The 20,795-nt window shown below is 38.7% G+C and overlaps 1 protein-coding gene across 1 annotated transcript in view; it reads right to left on the bottom strand.

Annotated features, from left to right (window-relative positions):
• Positions 1-20,795, bottom strand: part of OTC (ornithine transcarbamylase) — a 61,198-nt gene that overhangs the window by 18,526 nt on the left and 21,877 nt on the right. Inside the window, exons 4-5 of the mRNA XM_006746577.3 lie at positions 19,709-19,796; positions 201-354 (exon numbers count right to left, since the gene is read on the bottom strand). Coding sequence (XP_006746640.1) covers positions 201-354; positions 19,709-19,796 — 242 coding nt within the window. The remainder of the gene's footprint in view (positions 1-200; positions 355-19,708; positions 19,797-20,795) is intronic.

Below are 20,795 nucleotides of genomic sequence, written 5' to 3' on the forward strand. Positions count from 1 at the left end.
GAACAGAAGGATCTGATGATCTGTTTTTTAAATGCCCTGTCTCCCTTGGAGATCTAGTATTCACACATACACTATAATTCTTTGCCAAAATGATATTTGAAAACAAAACAACAATACCATGATTTAAATCATTCCATTTAGAGCTAGTCGGGAACAACTTATTTATTTTGCGCTTGTGTAAGGCAAACAAATAAGCCAACCTGGAGCGTGAGGTAATCAGCCAGGATCTGGATAGGATGGTACAAATCTGACAGCCCATTGATGATTGGGATGGATGCTTCTTTAGCCAGGGTATCTAGATCTGATTGTTTGTACACTCGAGCCAGCACTGCATCTGTCATGCTAGACAACACACTGCAGGAAACCAAGAAAAGATCATCTAAGTTAATCATGCTTAATAATTCCTTCTTTAAACATGATCTCAAACAGGAATAAACGCTAATAAATTAGAATTTTTGCTAAGTTACAGCTACCTATCAACATGACAGATTTAAAAGCTAATATTATGATGCCTGGGTGGCTCAGTTGGTTAAGCATCTGCATTTGGCTCAGGTCATGATCCCAGGGTCCTGGGATCCAGCCCCACCTCAGGGCTCCCTGCTCAGCAGGGAGTCTGCTTCTCCCTTTCCCTCTGCACCTCCCCCCATTTGTACTCTCTCTCTCATACTATCTCTCTCTCTCAAATAAAATCTAAAAAAAATAAAAGCAATATTAAACATGTAGTCATTATAGAAGCCAGATGTTGTTCCACTGATCTCATCCAGTGACCACTGATTTTACTACTTTTTACAGAGATAAGAAAACAATTGTGGGCCTAACAAGTTATGATGATGAATTATAATTGATAAGGGGCAGTTGGTAAACTTAAAAGGGACAACACGAAAAACAAGGTATACAGAGAAACATTAATGACCTGGCATCTGGCTCATTTTCTTTGACATCATCCCCCAGACGTGTATACATTGTAAAATTGAAAGTACCTGTATGGCAGCCATGAAGGTACACATGCAGATCGCCGCACCAGAGGAAACCTTCTGGGAGGAGTCCCATTAGCTGACAACCCCCAGCTGCTGTACTTTTGGGATACGCTGTAGGGTTTCCACTAAGGACACGCTCCCCCCACGCTATTCCCAGCCAGTGGCTGAGCCCAGTGGGGGCACCAGAGCAGAGCGATTGTGCCTGACATGGGGCTGCTCCAATGGGCAGTCTTTGCTCTGAGGTCCCCCATTGGCCTGGCCAAGGCTTTCTCAGAGCTGTGCTGCAGTCTCAGGTTCTTTTTACCCTCCTCCTTCTTCCCTCTTTTCCCTTCACTGGGGTAGGACCTACATTGTGGTCTGAAGGCTTTCCCTGCCTACTCCTGCTTCCTCCCTCCTTCATCCTTCACAGTTCTTTCACCCTATAAATCTCTTGCATCTCTAATTCCATTTTGGAGTCTACTTCTCCATGAACTTGAATGACACAGACCACAATAAACTCCTGTAGGGGCCAAGCCTGAGAAGGCATTCAGCCTTTGTCCCTGCACCCTGTATAGCTATCAGCATCTCTGAAAAAGACAGAAAGTATTCAACATCGTAAACACAAAAATCCACCAAAAAAGCAACACGAACCAAATCATGGCTATGAATTCAAACAACACACAGAAAGATGAATGTTATTATTCTCATTTTATGGCTGAAGGACCTGAGACACAAAGAGGTTAAGAAACTTGCCCCAGATCACACAGCTAATTAAGTTGGAGGAGTTCATACTCAACCCAAAGTCAATTGAAGTCAAAAGTCCATGTTCTTGGGGCATCTGGGTGGTTCATTCGGTTGTGTCTGACTCTTGGTTTCCACTCAGGTCATGATCTCAGGGTTGTGAGATTGAGCCCCACATCAGGCTCTGTGCTCCGTGGGGAGTCTGCTTGAAGATTTTCTCCCTCTGCCCTTCTCCCCACTCGTTCTCTCTCTCTCTCAAATAAATAAATCAATCTAAAAAAAGTCCATGTTCTTACCATTACAACACATTGCCTCAACTTTGCACATGAAAATATCTGGAAGGAAAGCCTGGGATCCAGATTTTAACTTTTTCCCATGCATCAGAGTGATGGTGGTTCCTCAGCTAAATCTTCAACCTTGCAAGACTAGCAAAGATAGCCTTTGGTTTAAAATCTTGGTTTCTTATTATTTAAAGGGAAACCTCTACAACAGAGGCTTCTAACCATTCCAGTTTTAAAGAATTCTTTTTAATGACAAAAAAATTTGGAAAGCCTCTCATGATAGTAGTTAGAGTAAATATAGTCATGATTATAAACCATCTGGTTTGGGGTTCTTATTCTAGTTCTGTAACTTACTAGCTGTGTGACCTTGGAAATGTTATTTAATTTCTCTGTGACTGAGTTTCTTCATCTTTAAAAGCATAATAATAATATCTATTCTATTGAGTTGTGAGGATTTCATGAGATTACCTATTTAAAGTGTATAGTACAATGCCTTATTCATAGTAAGAGATCAAAAAAGTAGTAGATATTATTACCATGTCAAAAGAAGCTGTAACTCAACACCAAAAAAAAAAGACCCCACAAATAATCCAATTAAAAAATGGGCAGAGGACCTGAATAGACATTTTTCCAAAGAAGATATACAGATGACCAACAGACATGAAAAGATGCTCAACATCACTAATCATCAGGGAAATGGAAATCAAACCACAATGAGGTATCACTTTACTCCTGTCCAAATGGTTAAAATCAAAAACAAAAACACGAGAAATAATAAGTTTTCGCAAGGATATGGAAAAAATAGAATGCTGATGCACAGTTGGTAGGAATGCAAATTGTGCAACTACTGTGGAAAAGAGAATGAACATGCCTCAAAAAGTTAAAAATAGAATTACTGTATGATCCAGTAATTCTACTATTGGGTACTCACCCAAAGAAAGTAAAAACATTAATTCAAAAAATATATGCACCCCTCTGTTTACTGCAGCATTACTTACAATAGCCAAATTATGGAAGCAACACAAGTGTCTACCAATAGATGAATGGGTAAAGAAGATGTGATATATAGATATATATACACACACAATGGAATATTACTCAGCCATAAAAGGAATGAAATCTTGCCATTTGCAACAACATGGATGGATCTAGAGGTTATAATGCTAAGTGAAATAAGTCAGAGAAAGACAAATACCATATGATTTCACTCATATGTGGAATTTAAGAAACAAAACAAATGAACAAAAAATAAAAGAGACAAACAATAAAACACTCTTAACTACAGAGAACAAACTGGTGGCTGCCAGAAGGGGAGGTTGGTAGAGGGATGGGTGAAATAGATAAAGGGGATAAGAGTACACTTATCTTAGTGAGCACTGAGAAATGTATAGAATTGTTGAACCATTATATTGTACACCTGAAAGTAATATAACACTGTATGTTAATTATACTTGAATAAAAAGATTAAAAAAAATTTTTAATGCATAAAAACTAAAGCTAGTATATATTCAGTAAGGTCTTCATAAATTTGTATTTTAATTATCATATATTTGGAAAATGAGTCCCTCTTATATATCTGAGATATATTATTTACCTCAATCGGTAGAAAACTGTTGGTGCTTATAAAATTCAAGAACCACTAAAAAAGCTCCTTGCCCCCAGGGATTAGAGAATCAAATACTGAAAACCATTTCCCTGTAACAATATCAGAGATTAGAGAATCAAATACTGAAAACCATTTCCCTGTAACAATATTCACATTTTTTTCAAATTTTCATAGATTTCTCATACCCATAGTTCCCAGATTTTCAGATTTCATGGATCAGCACAATTTCCAAAAACACATGGAGATCATAAGATTGCCAACTTTTTGCTTAGCAAATTAGGGGCATAAAACAACAAGCAATTATACACAGATAATATGTTAATATCTTCATTTAATAAAAGAAAGGGCATTTTAATGCCAAAAGAGGTATGAATGACCTAATCTGAAAGAATGATCCTTGAAATTGAATTAAATTAGGTTATGAAATTCACTATATTATCTTTATGTTTCTTATTTGACCACTTCTGATGAAAACTTCCAGGGTGCCTGCGTGGTTCAGTTGTTAAGTGTCTGCCTTGGGTTCAGGTCATGATCCCAGGGTCCTGGGATCGAAGCCCGCATCGGGCTCCATGCTCTGTGGGAAGCCTGCTTCTCCCTCTTCCACTCCCCCTGCTTGTGTTCCCTCTCTCGCTGTCTCTCTCTCTCTGTCAAATAAATAAATAAAATCTTAAAAAAAAAAAAAGAAAGAAAGAAAGAAAACTTCCCATGGCAGGGCATCAGTGGAGGGGTCAAGATTTGGAATCCAGTGCTCTTAACTATCTAAACACATTGTATATTGTAGCATGAAAGAGGTAAATGAAAGAGCCACTTTAGAGTTTCTCTTGCAAAACAAATGATGTTTGATGGATGTCTAAGACGGGTTTTCAAATGTTTGCTGCATATAAAAGTCACTTAGAGAGTTTTTTTTTTTTAATTCTTGGTGCCCAGACCATAATCTCTATCAATTATTGTCAGAAAAATAGAATCTCTAGGGATAGGACCTAGGGATCAGTATTTTTTAAAAACTTTCCAGTAGATTCCAATGTGCATCCAAGGTTGACAACCAAAGCTAGCACCTCACTCCTCAGATAAACAGCATCATTATCACCTGGGAACTTGTTAGAACTGCAGAAAAGAAAGAGAGAGAGAGAGAAAGAAAGAGAAAGAAAGAAAGAACTACAGAATCACAGGCCCCACCCAGAAACAAAAGAAAGAAAGAACTGCAGAATCACAGGCCCCACCCAGATTTACTGAATCAGAAGCTGCATTTTAACAAGGTTTCCAGGTGATAATTTTCATGTTAAAGTTTGAGATGCCTAATAAAGACAGAATTGAGGCCACCATATTTTTAAAAGTACCATCCATTCTTTTCTTAGAACCCTAACCAGGCCAAAAAAAACTATCAAGGGATGGCAGCCCACAAAAACAAGATTTTGTCCATAATCTCTGGTAGGGAGTGCTTTCTAGTTCAACTGAAGGAAAAAGGCATCTGAAATCCTAAGAAGTGAATAATCCACTCCATTAAGGCCTCCCTCATTAGAATAACCAGGCCCTGAGCCATCTGATGACCTATGGCAATGATTCCCAAACTTTGGTGTGTATCAGAACTAAATAAAAAACTAATAAACTACAGAGGCCCAAGCTCCTGAAATAGGGGAGAAGTCTGGGTCTTTGTACTATTACCAGGTTTTCCAGGTAACTCAGATAACCTTACAAACGTTGAGAACCACTGTTCTAAGGCAAAAGCTTTATATTAAAAGAATTTTAAATCTTCTTCCTTTTCTTCAAGATCTTAATAAAAATTGCCTCCCCAGTACAGATATACTGATGCTTCATGGTATGGAATGCAGGCTTTTAACTCTATCATGACGAAGTCACTTAGATGAAGGTAGATATCCCACTAAGGTTTATAACTGTAATCACTTATCAATTCCCTATTTCAGAAGAATTGGTTATCTTTATGATACCTAAAATCCTCTGAGAGAGAGATGTAGAGGAGTGTTTGACTGGAAAGGACTTCTTTAAATATGCATCACTTCCTAAATTGTGTACCAATAGGATAAAAAATAATCTGGATTAACCATTGCAGTTGACCTTCTAGAATCTCAGAAGGGAAGTCCGATTTTACTTCTATTGTAGCTTCTCAAATAATTTTAGGGAGCTAGAACCATGGGCCTCCAACCTCTTACAGTTTCAAGAAGTTTACAATGTATTGGTGAGTTTTGCTAGATTTAGTGTGTATTACATGTAAATGTTATCTTAACCTCAATGATAAGGAAACCAAGGCCTTGCAAACCTTGAAGTAATTAGAGCAAGATTAGGAAAGAATGCAGAAAGATGAGGCTGAAAGAGGGAGACATGAGAGGAGCAGTTGGAGAAGTCAATGCCCTATAGACATGAAGTTTTCAAGATGATTGAAAAAGGGCAGTTGTGGTTCCCTCCCTTGAACAATCCCAAGAGCTCTCAAAGCAAAGCAGCCAAAAGGCAAGCATACATTTACTTGCCCTGTTTATAATATGGACTTGGTATCCCAGGAAACTGTATGGTAGAATCTTATGGGAGAGTACCTGGTCTGCTTTACTGAGGTTGCCCAACACCTAAAACAGAGGTTCATGACCTTGACTACCCATTAGGATCACCTCTGGAGGTATAAAAATCCTGATGCCATATTCTACCCTTTGGAAAGTTAAAGCCGAAGATATGGTGGAGAATTCACATCGATATTTTTAAAGCTTACCAAGTTATTCCTATATGCAAACAAGACTGAGAACCATTGTCCTCAAAAATAGAGAGAGGAGGTGGGAGAGTGGGATATTCTGCTGTGAGATGGAACAATGGAGAGGCAGAAAGTCTTAGTAGTTGCTGAAATCCCATAGTATAAGAAAAGTAAGAACTAACAACATGATATGCTATACTGGAAAGAACAAGATCTTAAACACTTATAAAAGAGGTATTTTCGGGGCGCCATGGGTGACTCAGTTGGTTGAGTGGCCGACTTTTGATTTCCGCTCAGGTCATGATCTTGGGGTTGTGAGATCAAGCCCTGCCTCAGGGTCCACGCATAGCATGGAATCTGCTTGAGATTCTCTCTCTCTCCCTTTCCCCCTCCGTGCACTTGCTCTCTCTCTCTAAACAAATAAATAGATAAAATCTTTAAAAAAAAAAAAGACGTATTTCCCTTTCAGCTCAGTCGCTACCAGGAACAGTCCCATGGCAGCAGCAATAGCTATAATCTTTTCCTCTTCAACACTTCTAAGTATCCCTAGTGCCCAGAATTTGGTCTTAATATTGTTCTATTAAGAAAAAAAAAAAAGGGAACCAGAAACTATTACAGGATAGTCGATTCTATGTCCTTAGGCTGGACAAAATCAGTATAGATCTATAAGACCCTGTTGTTTCCAGGAGGCAAAAGCGATTTTAAAATGGTAGAGGCAGTGCTAAAAGGAAAAAAAATCAACTTAAAGAGGCTCCCATTTGTCAAGTTGTGATCACCTATAGTAATAAAAATCATCAAATAAAACAAGTTGCACTTGTAAAAGTCCATCATGCTAATAAAGAGTTAATACAAAAAAATGTGCAAAAATATAATTGTAGTATCAGTAAAGAATGACTATTACCATGTACATTTGAATTTATTTACTAAGTAAGAAGGTGTTTATATATAACTATATATACAGATAGATCTTTTATGGGTTCCTGTTAAGTATATTTCTTTTTTTTTATGTTCAGTTAGCCACTGTATAGTGCATCATTAGTTTTGATGTAGTGTTCAATGATCCATTAGTATATTTCTGTTTATAAAGCATAGATACATACCATTTTTAATGTGTGTAAATCATAAAGAATTACATTAACTTATAAGCCAAATTCCTAGAAATGGTAGAAACTAACATAAATGAGCAGATGCCATCAGCATTGAGGTTTTATATAAAGTGAAGTAGAAAAGGAGTCTAGCAGTTAACTAGCACCAGTTGCCATATACAGTTTCCAATTAGAAAGACGATACGACCATTTATTCCAAAATAACTTAGTTAACTGTCCTGAAGAAGAATCTAAATTTTCAGACTCACTTTCCTGCCTCCCTGGGAATAAAACTTCTTGATGACCCGACTAATTATAAAACAATATCATTAAGAAAGGCATATATTTTAAAATATCCAAACCAGGCCAGGTTAATATATCATGAAGAAATTGCGGTGGGTCTGCCAGAGATGAAAAACAAAGAAAATAAAACCTAAAGGATACCTTATCTTTTAATTTCTGTGAAAAGTCAGAATCTGTATGAAAAAACTAAAATCAGACTCCTATGGTAGACAGAGTCTTGCCCCACCCAAACATGCCCATGTCCTCATACCCAGAACCTGTGATTAGGTTACCTTAGATGGCAAAAGGAATTTTGTAGATATGATTAAATTAAGGGTCTTGAGACAGAGAGATTATCCTGGGGTGGGCCCAATATAATTACAAGGTCCTCATAAGAGAGAGGCAAGAGGTCAGTCAGAAAAGAGAGAAGATGCTAGCTAGCTGTGCTGCTGGCTTTGAAGATGGAGGAAGGCTGGAAAGGGTAAGGACTTGAATTCTCCCCTGGAGCCTCCAGAAGGAACACAAACCTGTGGCCTCATTTTAGACATCTGACCTCCAGAAGTATAAGATAAAAATTTGTGTTGTTTGAAGTCACTTAGTGTGTGGTAATTTGTTAAGGCACCAATAGGAAACCAATATAGATCCATGCTAAAAAGTGAAAGCGATGTGCTAAAAATATATTCAGCCTCGTGGCCAGCCATGTGAGTTTAGTTCATCTTGAACTACCACAACCCAACCAAAACTGAGTGTTCAGCAATCCACTTAACCTGCATTCCCTACCCTCCTGAGATACTCTTTTTTTTTCTTTCTTCCCAGTTTGGTAAAATTACAGAGATAAGTCCTGAAAAGGTGTCAGAGTAGTCTTTTGTAGAATTCCTAACAAACCAGCAATGTAGAGAAGTTTCAATTCCAGGGCCATATAAGGATAAGAATAAAAGTAGGGATAAGAATGTAAAACAACATCTATGATATTTATAGCGTGGTGCCCAGTTTTGTTGTTAAAATATTAATCAGCTCTGTAATCAATGGGCTATTTTATCTGTGTCTTTTCCTTTTTACAATGTTCAGAGCATCCAAGGAAATCAAAAATGCTAGGCTTGTGATTAAGTTAAATGTTTAAAAGCATTTGATTTAAGTTTGCAATCGGTGTTTAAACGGTTGAGGAGACTTGTTTTGTTCATTTAATATGTATTTGATTTATTGGTTAAGTAGTATGTGACTGTTTAAAGCAGTTGTTCTGAAACTTGAACACACGTCAGAATCACCAGGCGGGCTTGTTGGAACACAGTCAGTTGGGTTTCTGATTCAGTAGGTGTGGGTTGGGGCCCCAAAGAACTTGCATTTCTAACAAACTCCCAGACACTGCTTATGCTGCTGGCTTGGGGACCACACTTGGAGAACCACCAAGGAATGCTAACTCTTTTATGTTTAAAGGAATGCCAAATGCTTGATAAATTCATAAGATTAATATTTTGGACTGTCAACAAAGTACAAAAAGTAGGGTCCATGGCTTTAGGCACAGAAAGCCCCGTGGACATTCAAGCATCTCTGGGCAAAAGGGAGTACGACAAAGCTTGATAGAAAATGCCACTTCTATCCTTCCACCACAGAAGCTGAAGGTGAAATAGAATTAATGATACAAGGGGCAAAGGAACAGCTCCCGGATTGTTTTCACACTGGAATCACTTATGGAAACAAAGATAGTAAAGACCTTTACTTACTTGGTTCTATTATTTTGTCAATGATGCTGCTTTCTACTTAATGTTTAAAGTTGCTATAAATCATAAAGAAATTACCACTCTTATTTTTCTTCTTCCAGGTTACTAAAGATCTTTTTAAAAAAACAAACAAACAAACAAAAAACCTTTTCACTGGAAACAGTGACAAAGCTATAACTAGAGCTGGACTTACAGAGCCATTAACGGTAATCTGGGCTTTCTATGCCTCTCCATCAATTTGAAACCCCAGCTTTAAGCATTGTAAGAGCTGAGTTATATGTGCTACAAATGAAAGGCTGACAAGTTAAAATACTCTCTCTAGCTCTATAATGACTTGATTTTTGTCCCTTTTCATTTCCATTGAATATATAGAGTTCTGTTTGCCATTTGGTGGATTCCTGCAGCTTTGTAGACAATCTTGGGCCTCTGTCAATGATGGTAGCAAAACAGCTTTTGCAAAATCCGAATTACCCAAAGTTAAAGTTTCTCACATGTATCACTTTCCTCTGAATGTTCAATGGCCAATATTAGGGTTTATAAAAAACAATCCACAAGTTAAAACATCTATTCAACTTGATTTTACTTAAATGTTTAAAATGTGGTCTATTCCCCCTACCCCTACCCCCATCACCTCTTTTCTGAGGCATAGGACTTTAAATGGAAAGATGGTTCAGGAGATAAAATGTTAACATTGATTATTTCAGGATGATGGCAGTATTGGTGGTTCTATCTATATTTTTCTATCTCTTTTAGTATTTTCTACCAAAAGGATGATTACTATAATAACCAAGGGAAAAAACCTCATATCATTCAAAAAAGAACATTTCTTCCAAACATGATTTTGAAAGTAATTGAGAATGAATTAAGGCTTCTTAAAGCAATGGCTAATTCTTAGCCTTGGTAAAGAAATGTATAAGATGAGCCTGGAACATTTTGCCATATCAAAAAGCAAGGGCGTTATCAAAGCCTGATAGAATTATGTCAAAATGACCCAGTAGCCAACTTGAGGATGGATCACATTGGCCAAATATGGGGTAATTTGAGCAACAATAGGAATAATAACTGCAATGAATTGAAGCCTTCGAACATATTAAAAGTTCGAAACTCAAAATGAGTTTATAAAGAGATGAAAGAGCAGAAGAACATTGACAGGAGTCGTAAGACCAATTTCAAGTTAATGTAGAAGAGAACTCTCAGGCAGTTTGTATAAACTCTTATCAGAACAGTCAGACTGCATAAAAATGAGACAAGATCGCACGGTATGTAGAGTGCCCTGATAGTGGATATTTTCATGCAAACTCGAGGACAATTTTGAAGAAATGGTGTGGAGGAGGCATGAAAAGGATGGCTGATCTAAATAACCCATAAAGACCTTTCTGACCTCGAATTTCTATTATTCTTTGATATTTTTACCTTTGGTGTAAGATCAAAACTTTTTTAGGAATTAATTAAAACCCCCAGAAGGCCAAAACAAAACAAAGCAAAACAAAGCAAAAAATACCGTAAGCAAAGTCCCCCATGGCCCCAGGAAGGCCTGATGCAGAGTCTATGTGGTTGGGTGAACAGACACTAAAACAAAACAAACACCCCCAAAACAAAACAATCAACAAAACAGAAAAGAAAACATCAATAGTGTCCTGGGCCAGATCTTAAGAGCAAACATGGATACTGGTGAGATGGACAATCATACAATAATCCTGATGCTGTTAGAAGTTGAATTGTTCCTAAATGTATTGGAACGTGGTGAATGTGTTGCAAAAGCCAAAAGCAAACGGAACTTGTATTCTCATGGGGTCCTGCCACGCATTCTTCCTTTTGTCCTTATCCTGCCTTGAATCAGATTGTGTGCCCCCTAAATTCCAGTTTGTTATCAGTGACACCTCCAGTCAGTTGAATAGCTGACTGGCAAGCAGTGGGAGGAATTTTTGGCTATGCAAAATACCACGGAGAAATCTATTAAAAAATGGATAGTTCCTATTTTTATTTTTTATTGAAGCAGGCCAAGGCCTTAGAGGAGGCATAGACTTTATCCCCAAAGTAAATTGGTCAAGGAATAAACTGGTTAACTGAGTCTCCCTCCAGGATGGAGAATATTCCAGTGCTCTGATATCTCTACCCAGGTTATAATTTTAGTTATATCAATATAAGAACAATGAGGACACAAAATAATACCTTTAGCAAATGCAGATGGGCTCCTCTCAAATGGGCTGGTGTTAGAAGAAATCCAGGGATGTTGAATAATTGCCACATGCAATTTATTCATGAAAGCTTCTATAATGGCCAGATTATTTTGACTTAGGTATTAGTGCCTAGTTTTGAGGACCTTAGGGATAAATGGGTAGGGCATAATGGCATTGAGAATGACCTCCTCAAAATGTGCTATAGGAATTTCAGTGTTGGGTCACTGTAAGCTGACTACGAAACCACAGTGATGTCTCGAATTAAATTAGAGCTTTACTGAGATTGAATCAGGCCATAACTTGGTTCAGTCAATATTGCTTGAATTTATTCTGTGTGCCTGTCCTTTATAACCATTATCTCATTCATCCTCATGTAACTCATTGAGATAAGTATTTGTACCTCCATTTTACAGCTGAGGAACCTAAGACTCAGAAGCAACTAGTCCAGTGTGGTATGAGTTGTGACTTAAACTGAAGCCCAACCTTGCTTCAAAGCCCCTGCAGTTTAAACTATGGGAAACTGCCTCTATACTATGAAGAGTCATAGTTCATGTTGTGAAGGACTGAATTTTGTTACCATTTACCCAAGAACATAAAACAGCCATGCCTGCTAGCTTTTTGGTGACCTCTGTAAAGATTCATGGAGATACCATATTTTCAATTTATAGATATATCAATTTATTAGTACCTAATTAGGTGCAATATTTTAAAATGTTTTAGTAAGAAATCTAAGATTGCCTTTTTCGGTCTTAATATCACTTGTATAAATACCTTCGATAATAGTATTCCAGCTTTTTTAAAACATTCCTTTCAATATGGTAGTGGTTCACTCCTTCTCTTGAGGACTGTGTCTCATCCACAAATCCCTCTATAACTTCCATTATTTGAGCTGTCAGAATGACTATGATTTGAAACCTTTCCATGCTGTTGCAGGGGCATGTGGATGTGTGATTGTGTAGTGGGTTGAATGGTGTCCCCTAAATTCATATCCACCTGGAAACTCAAAATGTGACCTTGTTTGGAAATAGGGTCTTTGCAGAGGTAATGAGTTAAGATGAGGTCATACTGGAGTAGGGTGGGCCCTACATCCGATAACCAATATCCTCATAAGAAGAGGAGGGGATACACAGAGACATACAGAGAAGATGCCCAGGTGAACATGGAGGCAGAGTTTGGAGGGATGCAGCTACAAGCCAAGGAACACCAAGGATTGCCGAGAGTCATCAGAAGCTAGGCAAGGCAAGGAAGGATTCTACCCAGAGCCTTCAGAGACAGCATGGCTTTGCTGACACATTGATTCTGGACTTCTAGCCTCCAGAACTGTGAGCGAATAAATAATCTCTGTTGTTTTAAGCCACCAAGCTTGTGGTCATTTGTATGGCAGCCCTAAGAAATACAGTAGTTTCTGCTGATTTTCCTTTCTACTAGTTTTACATTGGTGGAACACATTTTAGCCATTGCTACCGTAAGTTAATTATGTCTATAGGGAAAATAGTTAGAGTAGAACAAGGTTACACTGTTTGGTTTTCTGTGGAGCCTTTCATACACATCGTTCCTGAGGCTGCATCACTAGGTGCTGTATGAAAGTGAAGATGAGTGTAAAGTTATTATACCCCTTTCAATGGCGGACTCAGAGCATTAGACACCAACAGCCATCATTATGGAAGACACAGAAAGCCTTGAACGTGGAGAGATAATGTCCCATGGCGTTGCGAAGTTCCATCCAATTTTAAACTTCCAAGGAATCCATGATCTCAGTCATGCTAAGATGTCACTTCTGGGTGTCACATCTAAAAGGACAAGCCCAGAGTGAAGGCTTAGAGGTTAAGAGTGGGACTCTAACCCCAGTAGAGCACCAGAGAATTGCCAAAATCTGAAAACGCCCTCAAATCTGAAGCAAATTTAAATGAAAAAATACGTATTTTTTGTGTCTTATGATATGTTAGGGATGGAAAAGAATTGCTAAGAGACTTTTCAAAAGAGGGAAGTGAGCAATGATTGATTCTGTCTGTTGGGAGCTTGGCCCTACAGGGATCCACACTGAACTGAGGAAACAGTTTAATTCTTGAGGCTCTCCTTCCATGGATGCAATATATACTCCCTTACCGGTTAGAGTGTATCTAGGTAAAGGACATTTAGCAAAATCCAGAAGGGATGAGAAGCCAGCGGTGCAAAACATGAGTTAACACAGCAGTCCTGAGATGGCTGTTTTTGAAAGACCTACTTGCAGGGTTGGCCCTTGGCTGGCATCTGGGAACTTGGTCTTCTGGAGGGTTTCCACCATTCTTGGAAATAGTAAGGATGGCTCACTGCCTAAATTGTATAAATACTATGGATTATACCGGAAACTTCCCTTCCTTCTGGGAGTCTAGAATTTGGGTTTATGCTAGCCTGAGAGTGCCTATGTCGCCAGCCCTCAATAAAAATCTTGGGCACTGAGTCTCTAATAAGCTTTCCTGATAGACAACATTTCACATGTGTTGACACAACTCATTGCTGGGGGGAATTAAGCACATCCCGTGTGGCTCCACAGGGAGAGGACCCTTGGAAGCTTGTGCCTGGTCTCCCCTGAACTTGGCCCCATGCACCTTTTTCCTTTGCTGATTTTCCTTTGTATGTTTTTTTTTTTTTTAAAGATTTTATTTATTTGCGAGAGAGAGAATGAGAGACAGAGAGCATGAGAGGGAGGAGGGTCAGAGGGAGAAGCAGACTCCCCGCCGAGCAGGGAGCCCGATGTGGGACTCGATCCCGGGACTCCAGGATCATGACCTGAGCCGAAGGCAGTCGCTTAACCAACTGAGCCACCCAGGCGCCCTGTATGTTTTTGTTTGTTTGTTTGTTTGTTTGTTTGTTTTGGTTTTTTTGGTAATGGATCTTAGCCATTAGTATGACCATATGTTGTGTCCTATGAGTGAGCCTTCCTAATGAATTCTTGAACCTGGGGGTGATCTTAGGGAACCCGACACACCAGCTCTTCCACAATATCAGCCAACAGCTCCATCTCAGTGCTCCCCTTATTCCCCATTAGCACCCTCAGATTACACAATACTGAACTCAGACTCAGCTAAGGAGAATTTGCCCACAATATTTTGAAGAGTGGACAGGTTTTATTCTTGTAGTCAAGAAAGTAAAGAGCAATACGTTTTATTTTGAATGTGTATTTAGGTACTTCTTGGTCTGATTTATCTTTTCTTTGGTGGCTAAGACAGGACCAACTTGTAAGGGTACTTTTTTAATTATCTGAAGATCTAAAATATGTTTACTTGCAAATTTTAAAACATTGCTTGCTGTCCTTCTCTTCCTGGATACATTAAACTTGTTCTTGCCTTAAGCTTTTGTAGCAGCAGTTCTTTCTATCTGCGATGCATTTTCCCACAGGTTTGCATACGTGCCTCTGCCTTTTCAGTCACTTCTCAACTGTCAGCTCCTCGGAGAGAGGCCTTTCCTGACCATGCTATCGAAAGTCAGCCCCACCCCACCCACAGATCACCCTGCTTTTGCTTCATCATAGCACGTATCCCAACCTGCTATTCTGTTCATGCTTTATTTCTTTGTTTAGTGAAAGCCCTCTTCCACTGAACTATAATTTCCACTCAAACAAGGATTTTGTTTGATTTGATCAGCATTTTATTGTCAGTGCTAAAACAATTCCTGGAAGAAAAACTAGGCATTCAATAAATATTTTTGAATAAACAAATAATTAAATCATTTGACTAAATAATTAACACTTTGGAAATTGCACTTAACAGCTTTTAGGAGACTAGCCCAGTTTTGCCGCCTTTTTTTTTTTTTCCTGTTGCCACATTCACTGTATTCCCCCTTAGGTTCTCCTTTCACCAATGGGCAGTCACTGTTTTCATTCCACCAGGCCCCCAAAGTAGCCAGACAGGCAGATGGAGAAGCAACACCATCAATCAGTGTGAGGCGTGCACTATTCTCTTGATTTAAAAAGGCCAGCACTGTCATTTAAACATCATCCAATCTCTGCATCTTACAAAGTTGGACTTCCACAGAAAGCAAAGAGGCAATTGCTATGGATTGTACGGTGCATATTGGCAGGGTAGATGTCATTAAGATTCACTTCCTTGCTTCTCCAGTTCAGTTGCTTCTGTGAAAGGCAGTGGATTTCTCTTGTCTTCTTCAATTTAGATTTATTGAATTTCTGAATCTCAGCCATATCTTGTTTGTCAGATATTTTGGCAGATTAAGCAGTAACAGGGTACACAGAAGAAAGTCACATTCCACAGTAGCTACTGTGCCCCTCTTTCTGACATCCCCATTGCCCATTTCAGCCTCTTCTGTTATTGCACTATCCTTATTCTCCTTGTACCCTAAGCATTTCCTCCCTGCCCTTCCCTAACTGCACCTGTCCTCAAGGTTCAGCTTTCTGCAGTTCTCCCACAGAGAGATTCTGGAGCTCATTTTCTACCACTGAGCTTACAGTTCTATTTATCCAGCTCTCAACTTCACCCAAGGTCTATCTCCGGTGGCTTGTGGACATTTGCATTGGAGGTTCAGCCTTTAATGCAACATATCTAATACCTAATCTAGCACCTGCTCTCCAAAGCAGAAACTCCTTTCATTTTTCTGCTTCTGCTAATGTGTCCACATATATTTTAAGAATAACAACTCTGAAATCATTTTGCCTCCACTATCAATGTACCCTTCACAATCAGTTATCATGAAACCATATACATATTTTATTAGCTGACCCTTCTTTACCATTCCCTTCACTCACACACTACCATAGATTGACAGCACAACAGCCCAGGATCACTACACAGCCTTCTAATTCAGGGTTTCGCAAAGTGTGGTCCAGCCACCCATGCAAAAGAATCATTTGAGGAGCTTGTTAAAATATAGATTCCTCAAAACGATCTGAGCTCTCACTGTAGAATTAGAATTTCTGAGTGTGGGGCCCAGAATTCTGCATTTTTCTGCATTGGGATACACCTCTGTGTAAGGACCACCACTTGATATCTAATACACTCACATGCACTGGAGAGTATAAATTGGACGTTAAGGATCAGAACGCCCTCATCTTATAGAAAAGTAAACTAAGGGAAGTTTTCAGAATGCCCTCATCTTATAGAAAATAAACCAGGGAAGTTTTCAGCTATGAGTCACAGTAGGTAAGTGGCAAAGCTTGGACTAGATCTCAAGCTTTGTGATTTTCAATCCATGCCTGACTAATAGCCTTTTAAAGGCCTGTGTCGGGGCGCCTGGGTGGCTCAGTCATTTAAGCGTCCGATTCTTGATTTCGGCTCAGGTTATGATCTCAGGGTTGTGAGATCGAACCTGGTGTCAGGCTCGGCGTTCAGCGTGGAGCAGAGTCTGCTTGAGATCCTCCCCATCTGCCCATCCTCCTACTCTCTCTCTCTCTCTCAAATAAATAAATAATTTTTTTTTTTTTTAAAGAAAGGCCTTAAAGAAAGGCCTGCATGTAAGGTTGGCCTTTGGATGGCATCTGGGAACTTTGATTTGGGGAGGGTTTCCAGGACTGATAAGAGTGGCTCACTGTGCCTAAATTTTTTTTCTTATAAACAATATGGTTTAAAGTGAACACCAGCTTTCCTTCTGAGAGTCGGGATTTGGGTATATGTCAAACAGAGGATGCTATGTGATCAGCCCCCAATAAAAACCCTGGGTACTGAGTCTCTAAGGAGCTTCCCTGGTTGGTAACATTTCACAGGTGTTGTCACAACTCATTACTAAGGGAATTAAACATGTCCTGTGTGACTCCACTGGGAAAGGACTCTTAGAATCTTGCACCTGGTTTCCCTTGAACTTTGCTACATGTGCATTTTCCCTTCATTGATTGTGCTTATACTTCCACTGTAATAAATCATAGCTGTGAGTATTACGACTATATGCTGAGTCCATGAATCCTCCTAGTGAATCATCAAACATGGGGGTGGTCTTGGGGACTTCATGACATGCAAGCCAATGCTTTCCATAATGTATCTCACTGCCCCTCTTGTGAGCTATATATAAGAGGTAGTAGGGGTAGTCAAAACAGCATCGCCTTAAAAAAAAAAAAAGAAAAAAGCAGGGAAGCTCCTTAGCTCTATATAGTGACTCATAGTTTCCCCCAAAATCTAAATGCTGATTTAGCTGCTAAGCTCCATTTCTTTTCTGAGTTGTGGTTTTGTCGTCTATAGAGCTGGGCCAATAATATATAATTTTTAAGGTTTTTACAAAGATTTAGAGATAATAGTATAAGAAACCCATCCTTTAGGGAGGAGCTATTATTTTTATTCAGAGTCTTTTGGATAAGATGGAACGATCAGAATGAATTCTATGGATCCACTTTTATGTATCCATATATCTATGTAGCAATGGAACTAATTATATAGACTAAAAGGTTCCAATTATGTTAGAACTTGTGAGCAGATTGTTTTTCTCAGGTTCTGTGTAGAGCTCCTCTAACTAAGGACTTGAAGTGGGAATTGTTGTGTGGACAGCAAGCACAGCAAAGAACACGTTTATACTCATTCTCAGCTTTCAACCCATGCTTGGTTATTTGTCTCTTGCTTTTGGGTCCCACTCCACTGATTTCTGGGTCCTGACCTCTTTCTGGCTGCCAATATGCACTCCTTAACTCTTTATTGGATGCTCAGCTATTCCTCCAACTTTATCCTTTTCCAACCACTACTTCACACAGGATTTATTCACCATCGTTCTCTTGGTTCTATATGGAGGATCCCTACTGAAACTTCTCTCCTGGATGTGCCCCTGGCTTCATCCCTTAACCAGTCTGTAATATTTGTATTTGAGTAAAGTATAGTTTACTTTTGTGGAAGCAGAATTAGTAGGCAAATGTAATCCCAGTCAGTGGCAGCATAGTTGGAAAAAAAAAAAACTCATTTATGTTTATTTATTCTTTTAGTTCCATGCATCCAGAAGATGAATGCCACACTTCTTAATACTAACATTGTCCATCTGAAATAATGTCACTAAAAGACTTAAAGATGAGTTATTTCAAATCTCTTTAGCAATTCAAATGGGGTAGATTCTTTAGTATATACTAGAGCAGGTACCATAAAAAGTAGTGTTGCGAGTAGTTACTGATGGCACATCATTTTCAGGGAAAAAAAGTCATTAGTCTTTGATATCAAGGGCGAAATATTTAAACAAAGACATTTGCTTTGTATTTCTCAACCAAACATGATATAATGGTGACAGCATTGCATGGGGAATCAGGGGGCCTATGTTTCAGTCTTTATAATATAATTGTTAAGAGGCTTTTCCTACTTCTACTTTCATCTGAGTAGGGGTGAGCTACTAGTACTTGCCAATAGAATGGGAGTGGATGTGATTATGTCACTTCTCTGCTAAGATGAGTTTGAAGCAAGTATCCCATCTCCATCCTCTCTTCCCCTAGGTCCTGATGGGATGTTAACACCCAGAACAACCTTGGAGGCTCACGCTGAAAATGGTAGAGCCATTCTCATTCAGAGTCCCTGAAGGGCCACATGAATAATTAATCCTTCCCTCTTACCAATCAGGAATATCCACACCATGTTAGCCACTGACATTTTTATTTTATTTTATTTTATTATGTTATATTAATCACCATACAATACCTCATTAGTTTTTGATGTAGTGTTCCATGATTCATTGTTTGCGTATAACACCCAATGCTGACATTTTGAGATTTTATGTTATAGTAGCTAGTACATTCCTAATTAAGTTGTTTCACCTCATTATGCCAATCTATTTGGGTTGTTATAGGATTAAGTGAGTTAGAACAATGCCTAACACATAATAAATGCTCAATAAATGTTAGCTGTTAATAGTATTACCTGCTCTGGGATGCTAACTAAGTTATGAATCATTGACCATGTCAGTTTCCCTAGACATCTATTTCTTCAACTGTCAAATATGAGTTACACTTGACGCTTTCTAGGTTTCCCTAAGTTTGAAATTTTATAATCAGAAACCTCTTCAAATTGCTGAGAAAAAAATTATCTTAACAGATAGAAAGTGACCAGAGGATGAGGGGAGAAGCATTCAGAACATCAGGTAAAGAGAGAAAGGAGGAAACAGAGAACAGTACAAAGGATGCTGAGAGGGGAAAAAAAAACCTTATTTAAAGAGAAGCATATTTTCTTTTTGAAATTCATCACTTCTGAAATAAGCTTTGAAGAGAAGATTTACAAACCGGGCTGTGTCCGTGAGACTTTCATTCACACCCAAATGAATATCTTGTGTGGTAAGAAAACAAGGGTGTCCTCCCAGAAGTGCAAAGCCTACAATAAAAGAAAAAGGAAAAAAATAGCACTTTGAAAAAAAAGAACTAAAGTAGAAAACAAAATTATGAGGAATTGACACCATCTCAACTGAGAAGTCAAACTCTTTAAAGCTCTGTAACATCTCTGCTAGGGAATTCCCAGGCAAAGCAAAATGAGGAACTGAGAGAGGTAGATGAAATTTTCTGTACACCCAACTCTCCTTCAGATGTGTGTCCATTTCTCCACCCTATTGTTCAGAACCTGGCAATAACGGGGCATTGTTTCCTTTTGGAGGCCATGCCTGGTTTTGGTTCTTTAAAATATATGATGATATTCATCGTGAATTACAGTGGAATACTAATCAGTAATAAAGAGGAATGAGCTACTAATACATACAACATGGATGAATCTCCCAAACATTATGCTAGATGAAAGAAGCTACATACAAAAGAGTAGATAATGTATAATTCCATTTATATGAAGTTCTAGAACAGGCAAAACTACCAGAGAGTGGCGGAAATTAAAAGAGCAGTTGCTTCTGGAGAGGGTGGGTACCTGGGAAGGAACACTGGTGAACTTCCAAGGGTAATGGGAATGTTTTATACCTTGACAGAGTTTGTAGGCAAAAAAAAAGGAAAATAAAGTAAGTAGTTCCTTCTGAAATGGAATGAAATAATTATATTCTACCTATCTTACACAGTTTAAGAGTGTTCTCTTAAATATGCCCAGAGCAAATGGTTTTTAGCTAGAGGGTACTATGTTCTGACTCTAGCAATGACTATTCACAGAGCACTACCATGTGCTGGCACTTTATAAACATTCTTCCATTGAAACCTTGACTCTAACAAAAGCACAGTAGATATTACTATATAAGAATTTTATAAGTCAAACAGAGAAAGACATGTATCATATGACCTCACTGATATAAGGAATTCTTAATCTCAGGAAACAAACTGAAGGTTGCTGGCGTGGTGGGGGGTGGGAGGGATGGGGTGGCTGGGTGATGGACATTGGGGA

The sequence above is a fragment of the Leptonychotes weddellii genome, chromosome X, assembly GCF_054177405.1.
Source record: "Leptonychotes weddellii isolate Sample4059 chromosome X, ASM5417740v2, whole genome shotgun sequence".
NCBI classification, from domain to species: Eukaryota; Metazoa; Chordata; class Mammalia; order Carnivora; family Phocidae; genus Leptonychotes; species Leptonychotes weddellii.